The following is a 15,867-nucleotide window of genomic DNA, read 5'->3' on the forward strand; positions in this document are numbered from 1 at the left end:
TACCCTTTCTGGTCAAGCAGCATATCAGATAATGCTCATTCAAGATCTTTGCACAAAAAAAAACAACATATTATTGTAGTCAATCCTCATACTAACCAGGGTATAGTCCCTACCTATTTTTTTTTCTGTTATTCAAAGTCAAAAAATTTGAAGGAATAAAGATTTGAATAATTAAAATTGCTGGGTAGCTTATTTGATATGTATTTGGCATATAAGTCCTCTAAATGTTTGAAAAACCCTGGTATTTCTATCTTTTATTGTAATAAAATAAAGACATTGAACAACTTTATAAAAAAATAGTTTTTAACCTTAGACATTTGACCTACAATCCTTTTATCTACTAAATTGTTATAAAATTAGCAAACCTCTCATCTCAATCCCCATACAAATTTAAAGTTACTCAATTTGGCCCCAATTTAAAAATATTTTATTTACAGTTTTACTTCTTGTGAAGACCCAAAAATTTAGTTTAATGAAAGGGGTGTTCATGATAATTTTCTATCAATATAGAAGTCAGCAATAAGAAAAGAAGCCCTTTGAAACAGATTTAAATATTATACTTACTTAATTGCTCTTGATCCTTCCTTATATTTTGTCCTTTTGTTCATTCAATTAAAAAACTGAAAATTTAGCTAAAGGATACACACCAACATTGGAAGCATGGGATGTAATAAAGGACATGCTATAAAGTTTGGAGCCACAGGCAAATCATCTTAACAAAAATTAAAATAGCTTTATTTTAAGCACCTTTGGTACATGTCTAATAGTTAAAGAAACTCGAGTTTCTCTAGCCAATCTTTCATTCAATGCATAACTCCTAGAACAATTCTGCAAGTTAGCACAGCCTCCAACAAGATCACCTTCAACCTCTGCAATGGAATGTAAATATTTCGTGTACATGTCATCCTTAACCACCACCAGACTGCACCTCTCCAATAACAAATCACAAACTTTATCACGCTTTTCATTATTTGCTAAAAACTGCAAAACAGCATGAGAGCCGCAACTTACAGTAGCAATGGTAGGAAAAAACAATGGGCCATCAGTATGTGGCATAATTCCCTGGCCTGGAAGATACTCATTGACAAGCACTTGGTTTGGTTTTTTGTCATCAAATAGCTTCAGATGGGAGACCTTGTCCATGTACTGACGCAGCCAGTCGGGAATTTTTTCAGGAATCATTCCTTTTTCGTGCGGTACTCCGCCGTAGTCCTGTAAACGGCGATTGGACAGGCAGGTCCATTTCGGTTTTGGTACAGAATAGACTTGCTTCAAAATGTGTTCTTCTTCTTCTTGGGTTATAAAGTTAGGTACGTAGTAGACTGTAGGTGGAATATTAGGTACGCGGAAGTTGGATAGATCCATGATTGAACATTTTTCCAGTTTTCCGCCGGGTTTTTCCAACTTTATTCTTAGCTAGCCAATTATTTGTGGTTGACAGTTATGCTAATTTTGGAATGTTCAGTTAATACTATTAAAACGGAAATATGAAGTGGATAGATTTAAACCTACAAGAAGAATAAAATTAATTATAAAAATGTTAAAATTATTTGTTTGTTTACTTTTAGACTTTAGGCTTTTTGTCAAAACAAAACAAAGCGGGTTGCGTTTTGCGTCAGCGTAGAAAACAACACTGCATACTATGCATACTGTCAAATGTCAAAGGCTCTTATTGGAAATAAATCAGAGAAAAGCTGTGTGGTTGTGTATTGAAATTGAAAGTCTTTCTGGCTTCTCAAGTGGAGAAATCATAGAAAAAAGGTAAATAAATAAAATCACTACTCTGTTTCCGTTGTAAATATCAAAGGAGTACTGAGTGAGTAACCCACAACTGTCATTTGTCACATCCTGGGTGCGTGTTCTTGAACGTGTCTCTGAGTTTTGACGTCACTGTCAAATAAAAAAAACATATTTTATTAAAAAAATCTCATTAATTTAGTTGTTGTTGGAAGGATGATTTAAATAAAGCTGCAACCCAAGAAATGCTGTGTGTTACGACCTAATACTCAGTAATGAACTAAAACTGGAGTTATGGACAAAATCAGATCCAAAAAAGGCAAAGGTAAGTATGTAAACTATTTCTAATTTATTTAAATAACTAGGGCACCAACCCTCCTAAAGTACTTAACAGATTGTAGAACACTTTTTGCCTAGAATTTCATATTAATCTGCTACTTCAGTTTTCCTACAGTAGTTTTTTTATAATATAGGGCATGCAATGTTTATATCAGAAAGGTTGTGAAAGTGTGATAACATGTTCTGATTTCTGATGTACAAATAGGTTCAGTACTCAAGTATGTAAGATTGTAGGACTTCTAGAGATTTTATTCACCTATAATGATGTACCAGGACAAAGTACTTTTATAAAATTATTAATCATATTAACCTAGATTTGGAGAAATGTGTATAAATAATTATTGCTAGAGTTTAGTAGGAATTGTGTAAAACAGTAGGTAATAGACATCTTAGTAAACACACACACAGTACATAGGTATTCACTTTTGAATTTTTTTATCATATATGCTCTAAATTTCTTGTCCATATAAGCAAAAAATATTACAATATATCATTTTAAATCAAAGTTAAGCAATTTCAAATATGTGTTCTGAGCATCTTGATGTGTCACAGTTTACATTCAAATGAAGATTTTGAGACGTAATTTAACAAAACTATATTTTTAGCAACTTTCAAATTTCATCATCCTGACCTCACATTTGCTCTACAGGCAAAGAAACAGGGCTATTGTCAACAATAACAGGCTTTTTTGTAGGAATTGTGGTATGCTCTGTAGACAAAGTCAAAGTGTTACATTTAATTTCACTTATCTTCTTATCTTGTCCCATAAAACTACACTTTTAAAAATCTTTAAGACATAATTTAGGTCATTATCTAATTTAAATAGTATTGGAATTACACTAGTGGGTTACTGAGATTTAGATAAGATTAAATCAACAGTAAGTTTATATTCTACTATTGGACACAAAAATAATGATGCAACAAATGTTTTTTAAATTATGATCATGTGACAAAAAGTACTTTAATGGCTTAAGAAGGAATAACCAGGTCAGGGCAATTACTTAAATATGTAATAAAGGTAGGTTTTGTCATGTAACTAGGAAAAAGTGTAATATAGTAATAATTAATTTAGTGATAACAACTAAATTAACAAAGTACTGATTAATGATTGGCAAGATTCAAACAAATAACAATCTGGAACTCTAATAGTATCTTTTTAATGCCTATTAAAATGTCTGGTTTATTTAGCAATATTAATATCTCTAAACCTGTAGATCTTATGAGAGAAGATAGGTATCCTCTTTGGCAGACACTCACTAAGAAATAAAAGCAGTGTGATTCATAAAGAATGGTAAAATAAAGGCTACATGTGAAATGCTTATTTTTGACCCAAACAAACTACAGGGAATTATAATTAAGGCTTTCACGGCCAGTCAAAACTTTCTTATTTCGTCCACATCTGCGGCGGACATTATCAAAGGCGATGACGTAACCTCTTGACAATGACTAGGAAGAAATTCCATTGGACCACGCCTTATGAGCCTGGATAACTTTCTTATTTCAGTACAGAGAATTGTTTCTGTAGGAAATCTTGATGCTATGATTCTTCCCCTTACTGCTGGCTGTAAAAGTAGCATGATATTTTTTTATTAACTTGAATATTCACACAGTTTTAGGGGTGTTATTATCTCCCTACAGAAAAAAAATGTTCTTATGTTGAAATAGTATTTTTATTTCAGATATAGGGAGAGCTAGATCAGCTCTGAGCGTTTCCGATGTGGATTACTACCTAACTCTGCCGGTTAGCTGCCCTACGTCACCAGCCGCCTCCACTTTAACCCTGACACCTGGCCGTGTTCGAAATATCGATCAAGATATGGAGAACCTCCGGGTGTCCAGGCAAGACAATCCGTTTGTTCAGGTTTGTTTTAGGGTATTTTTTTAACTACATGTAATATGAAAAACTTCTTTAGAAAGTCATAGCTAGTCGGGAGAGCTTGTTGGACACGAGTATGGAAGAGGATTCAGATAATGCCACGTTAATGTCTAAGGTAACTTTTTGACGTATTTAACCATAAAAAACTTCAATTATGTTTGGTAGGAGCTTTCATTAGACTTGGATGTGGACCCTTTGTCGCTTCCGGAAGTGCACGAACACATGATACGAAGTCCTCCTCCTATTCACTGGCCGCGAACACCCAACTTTAGGGCGTTTGATTTCCCTAACGGTAACGAACAGACTCTTCACGTCGAAGTTAATGTAAGTATTTTTTATAAAATTTGTTGTGTAGTTATACTGATAGTCTATGTAGCAAACCAAAGAAAAATCCAAATCAACGGAAATTAAACCAAAGCATTCCAGCTGGAACGACAGCAGCGATACCTCACTCAAATCGTTTAAGGCTCATTACTATCACGATAGATTTTCGTTATTGACTAGTAATTCGCTTCGGACGTCCGCAGAGGACAGTGTCCGCTTAATGTCGGACGACTAGCTTCATACTGGTGAATTAAAATGAGTAGTTAAGTAAAAAGTTGATCTCGTGATTTTATCGACTGATATATTGACGTTTTTGGTTTTACTACGTCTCTTACGTGCTGCTGAATAGTACATTGGCTCAATACAAGTGTTGACAAATTGTTTTATATGCATCAATCTTGCCAGTTAAAAGTGCCATAACTTAAGGTGTTTTTGAGTAAAGAGACGTAATAGAACATAACAGTTTTCTCAAAATGTCGCTTATTCTGAAACTAACGACCGATTTCGTAAGTCTTAAAGAAAATTGATAATAACACAAACCAACTGCTAAGCCAATTCAGCGGTGAGGTAAATACTAAAACCCCAAGTTTTTGTGTAACGTTCAGTGATTCAATTTTAGCAATTCTCTGACCATATAAATAGTAATATGCAAAATTAAATCTAAAAACCTTTGCAGTACAGCCCTGTAATAAGAAATAATCTTGCTAAACTCAGAAGTGCTACAGAATCTGTTAAAGTTTGTCATTTAAGACACAATAAACATATTGTAATACTGTTGGGCATAAAAGTGGTAATTACAATGACAAACTTGTACTAACGAAATACGAAATTGGCCGTAAATATTTTATAAATAGGTGTTGTGTAGTTTTCTGAAATTTAAGCGTATATACTTACAAAATATAATACCTACGAATTTTTGCTATATGATTAAGATTTATTAGGTTTTAATTCGTGTTAGAATAAAAACAGATTTATTCAGGCCGTTCCAGTAGGCTAAAGAACTCTTTATCTATACATTAGTCGATTCATACAAGTGCTTATGCCATATTACTGCTTGCACTAAAAAATTAAGTTCCCCATTGATGAAAAGGTTTTTCCTGGGACGATATTTGAGGAATTCAATTTATAAAAGATAATATCGAAGGAAGTGATCTCTAGTCCTGTTTTTAAGTTTACGAATTTTGTTAAATATTTTAGTTAAAAGTTCCTTTATTATGCATTCCTACGTATATGCAGCACATATTATGATATTCCTATTGAAGTATAGTGACTAGGTTAAGAGTAAAATTGCTATTAAATGTTTTAGCGATTGAAAATTAATTAAGGTGAAACCATTTTTGGATTAGCCTACAGAGATTATTGATGAAATGTTTGTTTATTGCCATTAAGTCTATGTAATAAAGTTTTATTATCGTCGTGGACCATTATTGAAAGGACTTTATATTATTTATTTTTGGTTTGTTAAGGGTTTGTTTTCTTTTTTATTATATAAAATTGTTCGTTGTTATGCAAACCTCAGAAAAGGAATTGGTTGCCATTTATGATATAAATAGGTAGTTTTGTTTTAATGTACTGAAATAAACGAAGACTTGTGCAACAGAGTGTTTTTTTACGCAAACTGGAAGCAGGCATAGTAAAAAAGTGCATAAATAATATTTATTTAATTCAATAAAGTTCACAAATACAATCAAGGAAAAGATACTTTTTAAACTCCCTAATTTAAAATCGTCGACACTGCAACGTTTGTTCTTCCTTAATTTAACTAGCCTAATTCGAAAAATTTCCATGTAAACCTTAACGGGAATTCCTTACCGTAAGGAACAATTTAAACCCTGCCGGAGATTTCCAATTTGAAAGCTTAAGAACTTAATTAATACTCAATTATAAAAAGGAGCTAAATCTCTTTTCGGGTACCCTCAAAACTAATGTAGATAAAGTTAAAGCACTTTAAATACACTATACACGCTTTTAAGGAGGAAAAATCAACCTTGAAATGGACAAAAGGAGTTTCGATTTATAACCAAATCGAATAACGTTTCTACAATGTTTAGTTACCGAAAGCGAGAGGAAAGGTAGGTAGAACTAGGGCACGTTATTGCACATACTGGAAAAATTGTCGATTTCAAGGTTGAGTCGATTAAAACAGCACATCCACACTTTCATATGACTACCTCCGAATCGAGTTTAGGCCAATAAATAATCCGAATACAAGCTATACAAGAAACAACATTAAATTACACGAACGCACCCCCTAAAAATTAATCTGGCAACGCCGTGAGAGATTTACCGCCATTTGCATCATCGTACCTACTTTAAGCCAAGCTCAAGATGTGGTTCAGACTGTGGCTTAAAGTATGATGGTTTAAATGGGGGTTATTAAAACAAAAAAAAAAAAAACAAAAATTCATACTGAACGCGTGCGCTCTCACTTATTCCTAGATAAATGTCATCTGTTTTTTTATGTATACAGGGCATCCCGGATAAAAAATGTCTATCAAACACATCTCAAAATTGTTGTAAAAATTTTGCGATTTAGCTCGAGAGACACTAATATTTTTTGGACCCCCCGTGTGTAACTGTCAGAGATCCAACAGTACACTTGGGTAATAATGTGAGTTTTGTGCCCTTAACATTAGTAATAATTATTTACGCGTCGATTTCCGCAAACCTCTGGTCGTCGCGCTGGTCGATTTAACGGCTTGTGCCGTTTTTTGTACGGTGCTCGTCGGTTTATTACCCGATTTCCCATCTACAAAAACAACTTTCTTAGTAACCTACCTAGAAAAAGGCGATTTACGATGTAGTTGTTTGCTGATGAATGAAACGGTTAGTCTAAGTGGGATCACCTGAATGTAATGTGGATGATTTGCCAACTGCTTGTGTTGGTAAAGTGGTGATCCCGTCTACGCACGATCACACACAAAAAAAAAAGATTACGTAAACAACATACATTAGAAAATCAAAAAACAAAAGTTAAAAGAAAATTAGTAATAACATGAAATAATTCATTACATGCCTGAAGAGTTTTACTTACTTTTGGAGTTGTTTTTTGTCGCTTTAGACACGATGGCCGTTTTGCGACCTATCCGGGCTAAAACTTTCGCTTTTTTCTGGTCCACAACTGGGCTCGTTTTTACGGCATTACTGGTGCTCGGTTTGCTAGCGTTTTTACTACAAAAAAATTGTTCAAAACTTCAGTTTCTTTGAATATTAGTAAACAAAAAAAGGCAGTAAATAAACTCGTGAAGTGTTATGGTTAGTTGTCGTAGAGTTCAAATAAAAAAGTTACAACCTTTCAAAAATACAAAAAATTACAGTTTTGGTAAAAAGTAGGGATGCGCCGAATCACTGATTCGGCTTCGGTATTCGGCCGCTTCGGTCTAATTTTTCAATATTCGGTTTTCACCGAAGCAGATCCTATGATTCGGCCGAATACCGAATCTCACAATTCAAAATCGAAATTTTTGCCGTCGCCTGTGTTCTATCTAGCGGAACTTCGAAACAATGACAATAAGATCTCGGGGATTCCCTATATGTTAGATGTTAGCTGTGATGTTAGGTTATTTATGCCAGATTTGCGGCGCTTATGAAATAAACACAGCGACAAAGTTTACAGTGGAAAGTTTTATCAGTTAAACATAAGATACAGTATTGAAAATGGCTAAACGGAGTGCAATTTGGAAACATTATTTAAATTGTGAGGACAGTAAATACGCGAAGTGCAACAAATGTAACTGTGAAATATCCAGGGGTGGTGTTGGTAAAAGTGCTTCTACAACATCAGTAATAAATCATTTAAAGCGAAAACATCAAGAGGAGTATAAAATCTTTTTGGAAGATGAAACCGAAAATAAAAAAAGTAAAAAGTAAAACAAGCCACAATTTCTGATGCATTTCAATCTTTTTCAAAATGGGGTATTGACGACCGTCGTTCAAAACCTATTCATTCCCTGATTGGTGAAATGATAGCTTTAGATAATTTGCCGTACTCCACTGTCAACAATGTGGGATTTCAAAGATTGATGTCTAAAGTTTCACCACAATATGTGATACGGGGAAGAAAGTACTTTACGGAAAAGATAATTCCTGAAATTTATGATGGTTTAGTGACAGCAATAAAAAATCAGCTCTTAAGTGCACAATATGTATCATTAACATCTGATTTGTGGACATGTAGCCATACTAATGAGAGCTTCATTAGCTTTACAGGACATTGGTTTTATCCCTCTGATTTTACTTATAATCATGTGGTGTTGAACTGCAAACATTTTCCAGGCAGGCACACAGGTGAAAGAATAAAAAACATCTTACTTGATATGTTAGATATGTGGGATATACATATTTCTAAAGTTCATTTAACGGTATGAGACACATGGAACAAATATTGTTAAGGGGTGTAATGATGCAGATATACCAAGTGTATCATGTTTCATTCACAGTTTGCAACTAGTAATTATCCAAGGTATTGACAGTCAAAGATCTGTTAATGATTTAATAGCTATCTGCAAAAGAATTGTGGGACATTTTAGTCATTCATCTGCCGCATATTCCAAATTAAAAGAAATACAGAAAGAGTTGCATTTAGCTCCCCATAAGTTAATACAGGATGTCCCAACTAGATGGAATTCCACTTATTTAATGCTAATGAGAATACATGAGCAGAAAAGAGCCTTAACCGTTTATGCAGCTGATAATAATCTGGATAGTCTGACTGCAAATCAGTGGGCTTTAATAGAACCATTATTACATTTACTACAACCATTTGAAGAAATTACCCGTAAAATGAGCTCAAATGAAACATTTATAGCCGAAGTTTTACCGACCATTGTGACCTTAAAGGAATATTTAAAGCAAGAATCCAACAGTGTGTTTCATGGTGTAGGGACAATGAAATCCATTCTTTACGATCACATTTCTAGGAGATTTGATGTTTTATTTCAAAATAAATATTATATTATTCCAACCATTCTAGATCGTAGATTTAAATTAGCATTTTTCAGCAAAGATAATTCAGAAAATTTTAAAAAGTGTTTAACAGATGAATACGAGCTTCTGTTTCCAGAAAATAATGATTACAACATCATTGATAGTGTTGACGTTGACCTTGACGATGATGATGTACCTTTATCAAAATTAAGTAAATCAACAAGTAAAAGTTTTGCAGAAGAAAAATCTGAAGGTACATTATCATTATGGCAATGTTTCGATCAAATTACATCCCGTGAGTCTCAGAAAGTAGTCCAAATAACAAAAAGATCAGAAAGTAGTATCCATGAAGAATTTGAGATGTACTTAAATTGGCCTTTAATAAACAGAACGGAAAATCCAACTCTTTGGTGGAAAGAAAAACAACAAGTCTTTCTTAAATTAAGAAAGATGTGTTTAAAATTTTTTCCAGTTCCTGCTTCTAGTGTCTATAGTGAAAGATCATTTTCAGAAGCATCAAATATTTATGATGAAGATAGAAGCAGATTACTGCCACAAAATGCTGAGAAATTGCTATTCATTCACCACAATTTGCCTTTAATGAATTTTAAGTATTAATACAAAATAGCGATAATGCTTCTGTTTTCATTTTTCTATAATATAATAATTAGTTTTAAGTATGCTCATTAGTCATTACTCTACTATTATTTAAAATTTAAACCAAACTTCAAACTTTTGTTACTTGTAATTCTGAGTTTAACTTAAATATATTTACTGTACGAACGTTTCTTTTAATCTTTAGCATTAAAGCTAAAACTTCCTTATTAAAATTCAATTATTATCAAAATACTAAAATGATCCGGCCGAATCATTTTGGGAGTCATGCAGATTCGGTATTCGGCCGAAGCGAAAAAAGTGTGCTTCGGCGCATCCCTAGTAAAAAGAGCTCCATAAGAGTTACAATGCACAGCAAAGGGTATATTTATACCAAAAGACCTTAAACTAGGTGAAATAACCACTTTAAACCTTTCAAAAATTCGAAAAATGAAAGAATGACATTTTTGGTCAAAAGTGCAATTTTGGCAAATTTTTATTTTGTCCCAGAAGGGTTCCAAACTGATAACACTCAACAAAAATTGATTGGTGACAAAATCAACCTTAACTAAATTATATTATAAAGGGAACTTACTTGGTTTTGGTCGTTTCAGCAACCGCCTTCACTTCCCTCGTTGCAACCCTTTTAGAAGTAGAAGGTACTGCAAGGGGCTTTTTACTAGCTACCAGCGCTTTCTTCGGCAGCTCTTTAGCCGGTGGCGCCACTTTTCTCACTTTAGACGCCTCGGGAACTATTTTTGTGGCTGCAACTTTAGTTCCGCGCACGGGCGGTGCTCTACGCCTTTTTCTCGCTCTCCTCTTTTTCAACTGATCTTCGTCTCGGTACAAAGATAAGTCTACTGCAAATTCAGTTTTCAGTACCAAGCAGTTGAATTTTTTGTGAATTACGTACATCCGTCGGGGTGTTCTTCCGTTAGAGAGGGTGACTGGATCTCCTCTCCTTTTTCTACAGCTAGAGAGCGATTTAAAATGCTCTCAGTTCGTGTTTTTTCAGCTAGGGGCAATAGGAATTTTCCTTTATCCGCACGGTTTAGGCTCAAATTGGTTAGAATGCAGTCAAATTCTGTAATAATAAAGTAAATACTTTCCTACAAGTACAAGGTTTGTTTTATGAGGAAGAAGCAACAAATATTGACAATTAGATGCCATTTACGAGCTTAATACATAAAGTGCAAATCAAGATGTAGAAATTAATCCTGAACATGTCTAATTCGAATAAAAACGACAACCAGTCATGGAAAACAACTTTCTACTTGTTGGCATTATTTCAAAGCTTCAAATAAGTCTTTCTTAGAGTAGAGATGTCATTTTCTCCTCCTAATTAAAAAAGAATAACAAATAAAGTTCTTAGTATATCTTGTCAAAAAAAATGTTTAAACCTGATTCTTGCTCTAGTAGTAGCAAGTCGTGAACTATTTCATCATACCAAAACTAGTTATAAATTGTTCTAAAATTGCATTTAACTAGATTTGTATTTCTGCTATTTTCCAGGATTGTTTTACTGAGTAAACCGGTATAGGAAAGTAAAGTAAGGTTATTTTTGGATGTAGAGCATGAGAATAAAATATTGCTACAACACTCAAACAGCAGATTTCATACCAATCAGGTCGTAAAAGTCTGGAGTGTAAATTTCTCCTTTCTCCTGATTTTCTGTTTGTGAAAGCCATCTGATTTTGATTTTCGACGACGTTTTGTAAATATTTTGGGTGGCCTGGCACAGGTAAAATCCGCCTTCTGCGTTTCTCACCGCCAAAAATTCATTCCTGAAACAATTTGTATTATTTCCACTATTCTTATGTAAAAGAAAAAAAAAAAACAATAACTCACTTGTAAAAAACAATTAACTTCTCATCCGTATTCCTTTGAGTACTTGTACTAATTTTAGACACCAGTTCCACTTCTGGCAATGGACTTTGATAATGTTGCGTTCTGATTCGATGCCTTTTGGCTGACGCTGACAGCATTAAAGGCGTGCCGCTGGTCCCAGCTTGCGCGTTTTGTCCACTTTTCGTTTTGCGTGGCGTTTTGGAAGGCGTTTTCGGTTCGGGGCTTTCTTTCGACGAATCCTTGGCGGAATCCTAAATTCAACGACAGCTGCCGAAAAAACCGACTCACAAAATTACGCAAACTTACAACCGCTGGAGAAGATTTATGTTCTGCATTCTTTTGAGGTTTCTGTTCCTCTGATTTCGGACTTTCTGGTACTGGTTCCGGTTTGGCATTCTGAAAATCACACTTTTAGTAATTTACATTTAATTTTATGTTGACTTGTACTTGTTTGGTCGGTGTTTTGACAGTTTCAGTCTCTGTCTTTTTATTGGGGGATGGTGTAGTCGCGTGGTCTCGCTTATCCTTAGGAATAGCAGCCGGCGTAGGACTGGTCACTTCATTCTTTTTCTGAGGGCTATCTTGAGGGGGCTGAAGAAAAAAAGAAGTAAAAAAATTTAGCTCTTTAAAACTTAGCAAACAACAGGACTCAAATTAAGAGCCTTCAAACATATTGGCAATAAGGTACTATGTGTCACCTATTTTCGGTTTTTTTAGAGCAAAACTGCGCAATTTGAATATAAATAAAATATCCTATTATAATAACAAAAATTCCCAGAAATTAAAAAAATAAATATCATAATTTTCTTTTAGATTAACAAAGCCACTCATTTTCAGAATAATGTGCAACAATAGATTAATACACTGAACAACTTTATGTCATACCTTAGATTCTGAACTAGGTTGTGTAATTTTGGCAACCACAGCGTCGATAGTATTGCTTTTTGAGACGTTCACTGGTGCTGACAGTTCTGGACTTTTCTCAACAACCGCAGGTGGCTCCACTACCAAATTTTGGGCAGCCTGTGTGACCTGATATCATTCAACTGCTGAACAAAATCAGCAAACAGAGATATTCAAACCTACCTGTGGGCTTTGAGTGGGAGGAACAACTGCAGGAAGTATTTTTTCTGCTTTCTCCTTCTCCTTAGACACTAAAGAATAAGGAACTGGCGACGGTTCAGCGCCTGACGTTCCGTTCGTTTGTGATTTGTCTGATATGGACTGTTCCGTTGCATTTGCTTGGTTAGTGGGCACCTGTGTATTGTTGAAAAGTACACTTCAACAAACTCACCATTTAAAAACTTACTATATTTTTGGAAATTGACTGTTCCGGGTTTAAGCTCGACACTGCCGAGTTTGTTGACATGTTGAGAGAAAACGTGTGCGAGCTTGAAAAATTGTGGGCCGTGTTTTGGTTTGAATGAATTGTGGACTAAAATTTAGTTAAACCAAAGTCAAGTGTGAATGTTTTTTTTTTTAAACTCTTACCAAGTTCTGTGGTAAGTGTGACTGCTGATTAATAGTAGTCGAATTGGCCGGAGGATGCATTGTTTTAATAACTTGATTTATAGGGGATGCAGATGGGGAAACTAGTTCCATAGGGCTGGTACGGACTTCCATTCAGGTTCTCATCAAAAATAGACTGAAAAGCAAAATAGTTTTGGTTAATTAGTCAAAAATAATAAAACTACTTTATGATGTTAAGTTAAGTAGTAAAAGTCTAACACAATATCTTACTTATAATACCAGTTTTTCGGTTTTTTTTTCTAACTAATGCATATGGCAGGTGACTGGTTTGCCTTGGGGTGTGTTAAATTGAGGATTAGAGAAATCAAAAGTTGTGAGTTAAGCTTAATACAAGTCAACAGTCTATTTTTATAGACTTATACAAGGGCAGTTAATTTTAAAACATGTGCGAAATTTACTACTCACTTTTGTAAACAATCCTTAAGAGTGACTTAAGCAAGAAAGCAAAAATAATTAATTTTTCAATTAAACTGAACAATAAATTATTCAACATTTCCTTCACAACCACATGAAGTTGTATTACATTTTCATGTTTTTATTTTATAAGACGTAAATCTAACTTTAAATATGGATTTTCTCTTCAACTTTCTTTTTTTTTTTGAACAGTTTTGTCTACAATTTATCAACTTTTTTATACCAATATTTCATACAACTTATAAAAAACAATGTAAAGTAAAGTTTAAAGTTGGTGATTTTGTTTTTTCAACATTTCCCCACCAAATTAGTTCACAGTTTAGTCTTAGGCATCAAATCAGGCTCAATTTTGTATTTGGAGGTATACCTAAGCTGGATATTGCAGTTTGATTGTAGTCATTAGAAAATCAAATTTAACTTATTGCATCTCACAGGCACAAGCTACAGCCATATTCACCAAATTGTTATCAAACTGATAAGCTCAACAATCTGTTAAGCCCAACTATTTTACTTGTGTTTTCATAGCTACAAACAGACCCTTAGACATCAACTTGATAACATATGCATGAATATGGTGGTGAAATGTTTTGTGAAAATTAGAAAACATTTTATGAAAAAGCAGTTCTACTTCAGTTGTGGTATAATGAGATAATACATACTTGGCAACACTGTAGACATATTTCTGTATAGTTACATTAACCTTATAGTGAGAAAATCTATCAAACCTGGCTGTCTAATTGCATTTGGACCACACTGTTAAGTTCAATTGGTTGCTTGTATAAACTTAAGCTATATTTACAATCACTTCCAAGTCCACTTCAAATTTGACAGTTCTCTATTTACCATTTACAATGACATGAAAAATCTTTAAAATTTTAGTTTAGATACATGTAAATCAGCATTTAAAGTGTGATTGTCGTCCTATATGTAAAATCTAGTTATTCTAATACAAATCTTAAGTTTTCCCAGTAAACTTGGAATTATTTTTAATGTAAATGTCACTATAGAGGTCCATATGTTAGGCTTGCCAATTTTATAACAAAGTTGACTTTAAAGTGAATGTAAATGTAGCTTAAGCTTTTCTACATAATTTAATGTAGAATGTAGCTAATAATAATTCAAATGGACTTTAACACAAGACAGAAATTTAACCCAGATAATCATTTCACCCAAAATTTAATGAGTAATGGGTTCTTTCAGATAGTTAAACATTATCTAAATACACAACAACTTTTAATAGTCTCATGCACATCAAGGACTTGAAAAAACTAAACCTAATACCTAACTGAAATCAACATACAGGTTTAAAATAGGTAACCAAGGGTTAACATTAAGGTTACATCTTCATGCCACTGGTAAAATATTATCAAATGTTTATGTAATTGCATCTAAACTGTTATTTGTAGCATAAAAACTACTATGAGTCATTGTTGCAGTCTTGAAAATCATGTAAAAAAACATGATGATTAGCAATGTATGTGTGCAAAAATATTCCAATTTTATAAAACCTCTCACTAGCAACTACAAAAATGAGTTATTGTGAACATACTTGCTTTATTATCCAGTCAAACACCCACTGGACTTATCATCATCATTAACCACTAAGCAAAAAAAAATCAAAACAATTGGAAACAAATATTTAGTACAAAATCAAAGGGTATTCACTAAATGATTAACTGCAAAATCTAACACAAAAACTGGGTTTTTCATAAAACAAGTCATAATAGGTTTGATAGTAGAAAATGTAAACAATTTGGGATGACTCCCAGGAGGGCAACCATCACCGTAGGTGGCTGTGTAAGCGGCAAAGTTTTACCCTTTGTAAATTCGTCAAACTCAAAATATTACAGCTTACTTACCGTTTATTTTCAAAAAGAAATAAGGCAGTAAACAATTATAAACTTAATAAGTAATAAAACAAATTTACAATCGCCAAATTCATTTATGGCGTCCACTTTCAACTCAACTTTCAGTGTTGCCATGTGGTGATGCTCAATTGACAGTAGACAGTAGCGACTAGCGACAGAACATTTGAAATTGCAACGTTGCCATTGTAAACGGAGTGAGTTTACAAACCATCGATTCGCAAAATACGTTTAAAAAAAAAAAAAAAGAAAAAATAGGTACGTTTGATGAAGATTGCTTTGAACTGTACAATTTTTAATGCATAAAAATACTTAATATGCAAATCAAACAAAATATTTGAATATGAAAAAGCCTTGACAAATTTGATGCTAAGGCTGGGGGTACTCAATTAAAAAAAACGTTAACACTACAAA

The 15,867-nt window shown here is 33.6% G+C and overlaps 3 protein-coding genes across 8 annotated transcripts; 1 reads left to right on the top strand and 2 right to left on the bottom strand.

Annotated features, from left to right (window-relative positions):
• Window positions 1–718: 718 nt before the first annotated feature.
• On the bottom strand, window positions 719–1,710 carry LOC145740223 (putative RNA/DNA demethylase ALKBH6). The gene is made up of 2 exons (XM_081995622.1): window positions 1,563–1,710; window positions 719–1,508 (listed from the first exon to the last, which is right to left on the bottom strand). The coding sequence occupies exon 2, from the start codon at window positions 1,363–1,365 to the stop codon at window positions 724–726; it is 642 nt and encodes a 213-aa protein (XP_081851748.1). The 5' UTR covers window positions 1,366–1,508; window positions 1,563–1,710; the 3' UTR covers window positions 719–723.
• Window positions 1,624–5,873, top strand: LOC145740224 (uncharacterized). 2 transcript variants are annotated; one of them, XM_081995624.1, is made up of 6 exons: window positions 1,624–1,761; window positions 1,940–2,062; window positions 3,756–3,937; window positions 3,990–4,067; window positions 4,118–4,276; window positions 4,329–5,873. In XM_081995624.1, exons 2-6 carry the CDS (start codon window positions 2,032–2,034, stop codon window positions 4,509–4,511), a joined length of 633 nt encoding a protein of 210 aa, XP_081851750.1. In that variant the 5' UTR covers window positions 1,624–1,761; window positions 1,940–2,031; the 3' UTR covers window positions 4,512–5,873. The 2 variants fall into 2 exon arrangements, with proteins under 2 accessions (XP_081851750.1, XP_081851749.1); XM_081995623.1 differs by lacking the exon at window positions 1,624–1,761 and having other exon boundaries at window positions 1,877–2,062.
• A 44-nt stretch (window positions 5,874–5,917) lies between these two features.
• LOC145740208 (uncharacterized) lies at window positions 5,918–15,606 on the bottom strand. 5 transcript variants are annotated; one of them, XM_081995596.1, is made up of 13 exons: window positions 15,448–15,605; window positions 13,136–13,289; window positions 12,954–13,079; window positions 12,731–12,901; window positions 12,530–12,667; window positions 12,092–12,235; window positions 11,951–12,040; window positions 11,645–11,895; window positions 11,417–11,580; window positions 10,710–10,880; window positions 10,392–10,656; window positions 7,311–7,447; window positions 5,918–7,025 (listed from the first exon to the last, which is right to left on the bottom strand). In XM_081995596.1, exons 2-13 carry the CDS (start codon window positions 13,265–13,267, stop codon window positions 6,919–6,921), a joined length of 1,896 nt encoding a protein of 631 aa, XP_081851722.1. In that variant the 5' UTR covers window positions 13,268–13,289; window positions 15,448–15,605; the 3' UTR covers window positions 5,918–6,918. The 5 variants fall into 5 exon arrangements, with proteins under 5 accessions (XP_081851722.1, XP_081851719.1, XP_081851721.1 ...); XM_081995593.1 differs by having other exon boundaries at window positions 12,530–12,676; XM_081995595.1 differs by lacking the exon at window positions 15,448–15,605 and adding an exon at window positions 15,138–15,275 and having other exon boundaries at window positions 12,530–12,676.
• Window positions 15,607–15,867: the final 261 nt, after the last annotated feature.

Source organism: Ips typographus, linkage group LG1 (genome assembly GCF_016097725.1).
Source record: "Ips typographus isolate SLU linkage group LG1, UJ_Ityp_2.0, whole genome shotgun sequence".
NCBI lineage: Eukaryota > Metazoa > Arthropoda > Insecta > Coleoptera > Curculionidae > Ips > Ips typographus.

Bases quoted from the DNA above. Each gene is read 5' to 3' on its own strand.
- LOC145740223 (XM_081995622.1), bottom strand. From the start codon at position 1,365: ATGGATCTATCCAACTTCCGCGTACCTAATATTCCACCTACAGTCTAC.
- LOC145740224 (XM_081995624.1), top strand. From the start codon at position 2,032: ATGGACAAAATCAGATCCAAAAAAGGCAAAG. The intron at 4,068-4,117 runs GTAACTTTTTGA...TATGTTTGGTAG, and splicing joins ATGCCACGTTAATGTCTAAG to GAGCTTTCATTAGACTTGGA. The intron at 4,277-4,328 runs GTAAGTATTTTT...TAGTCTATGTAG, and splicing joins CTCTTCACGTCGAAGTTAAT to CAAACCAAAGAAAAATCCAA.
- LOC145740208 (XM_081995593.1), bottom strand. From the start codon at position 13,267: ATGGAAGTCCGTACCAGCCCTATGGAACTAGTTTCCCCATCTGCATCC. The intron at 13,080-13,135 runs GTAAGAGTTTAA...ACTAAATTTTAG, and splicing joins CACACTTACCACAGAACTTG to TCCACAATTCATTCAAACCA. The intron at 12,902-12,953 runs GTAAGTTTTTAA...AACAATACACAG, and splicing joins AGTCAATTTCCAAAAATATA to GTGCCCACTAACCAAGCAAA.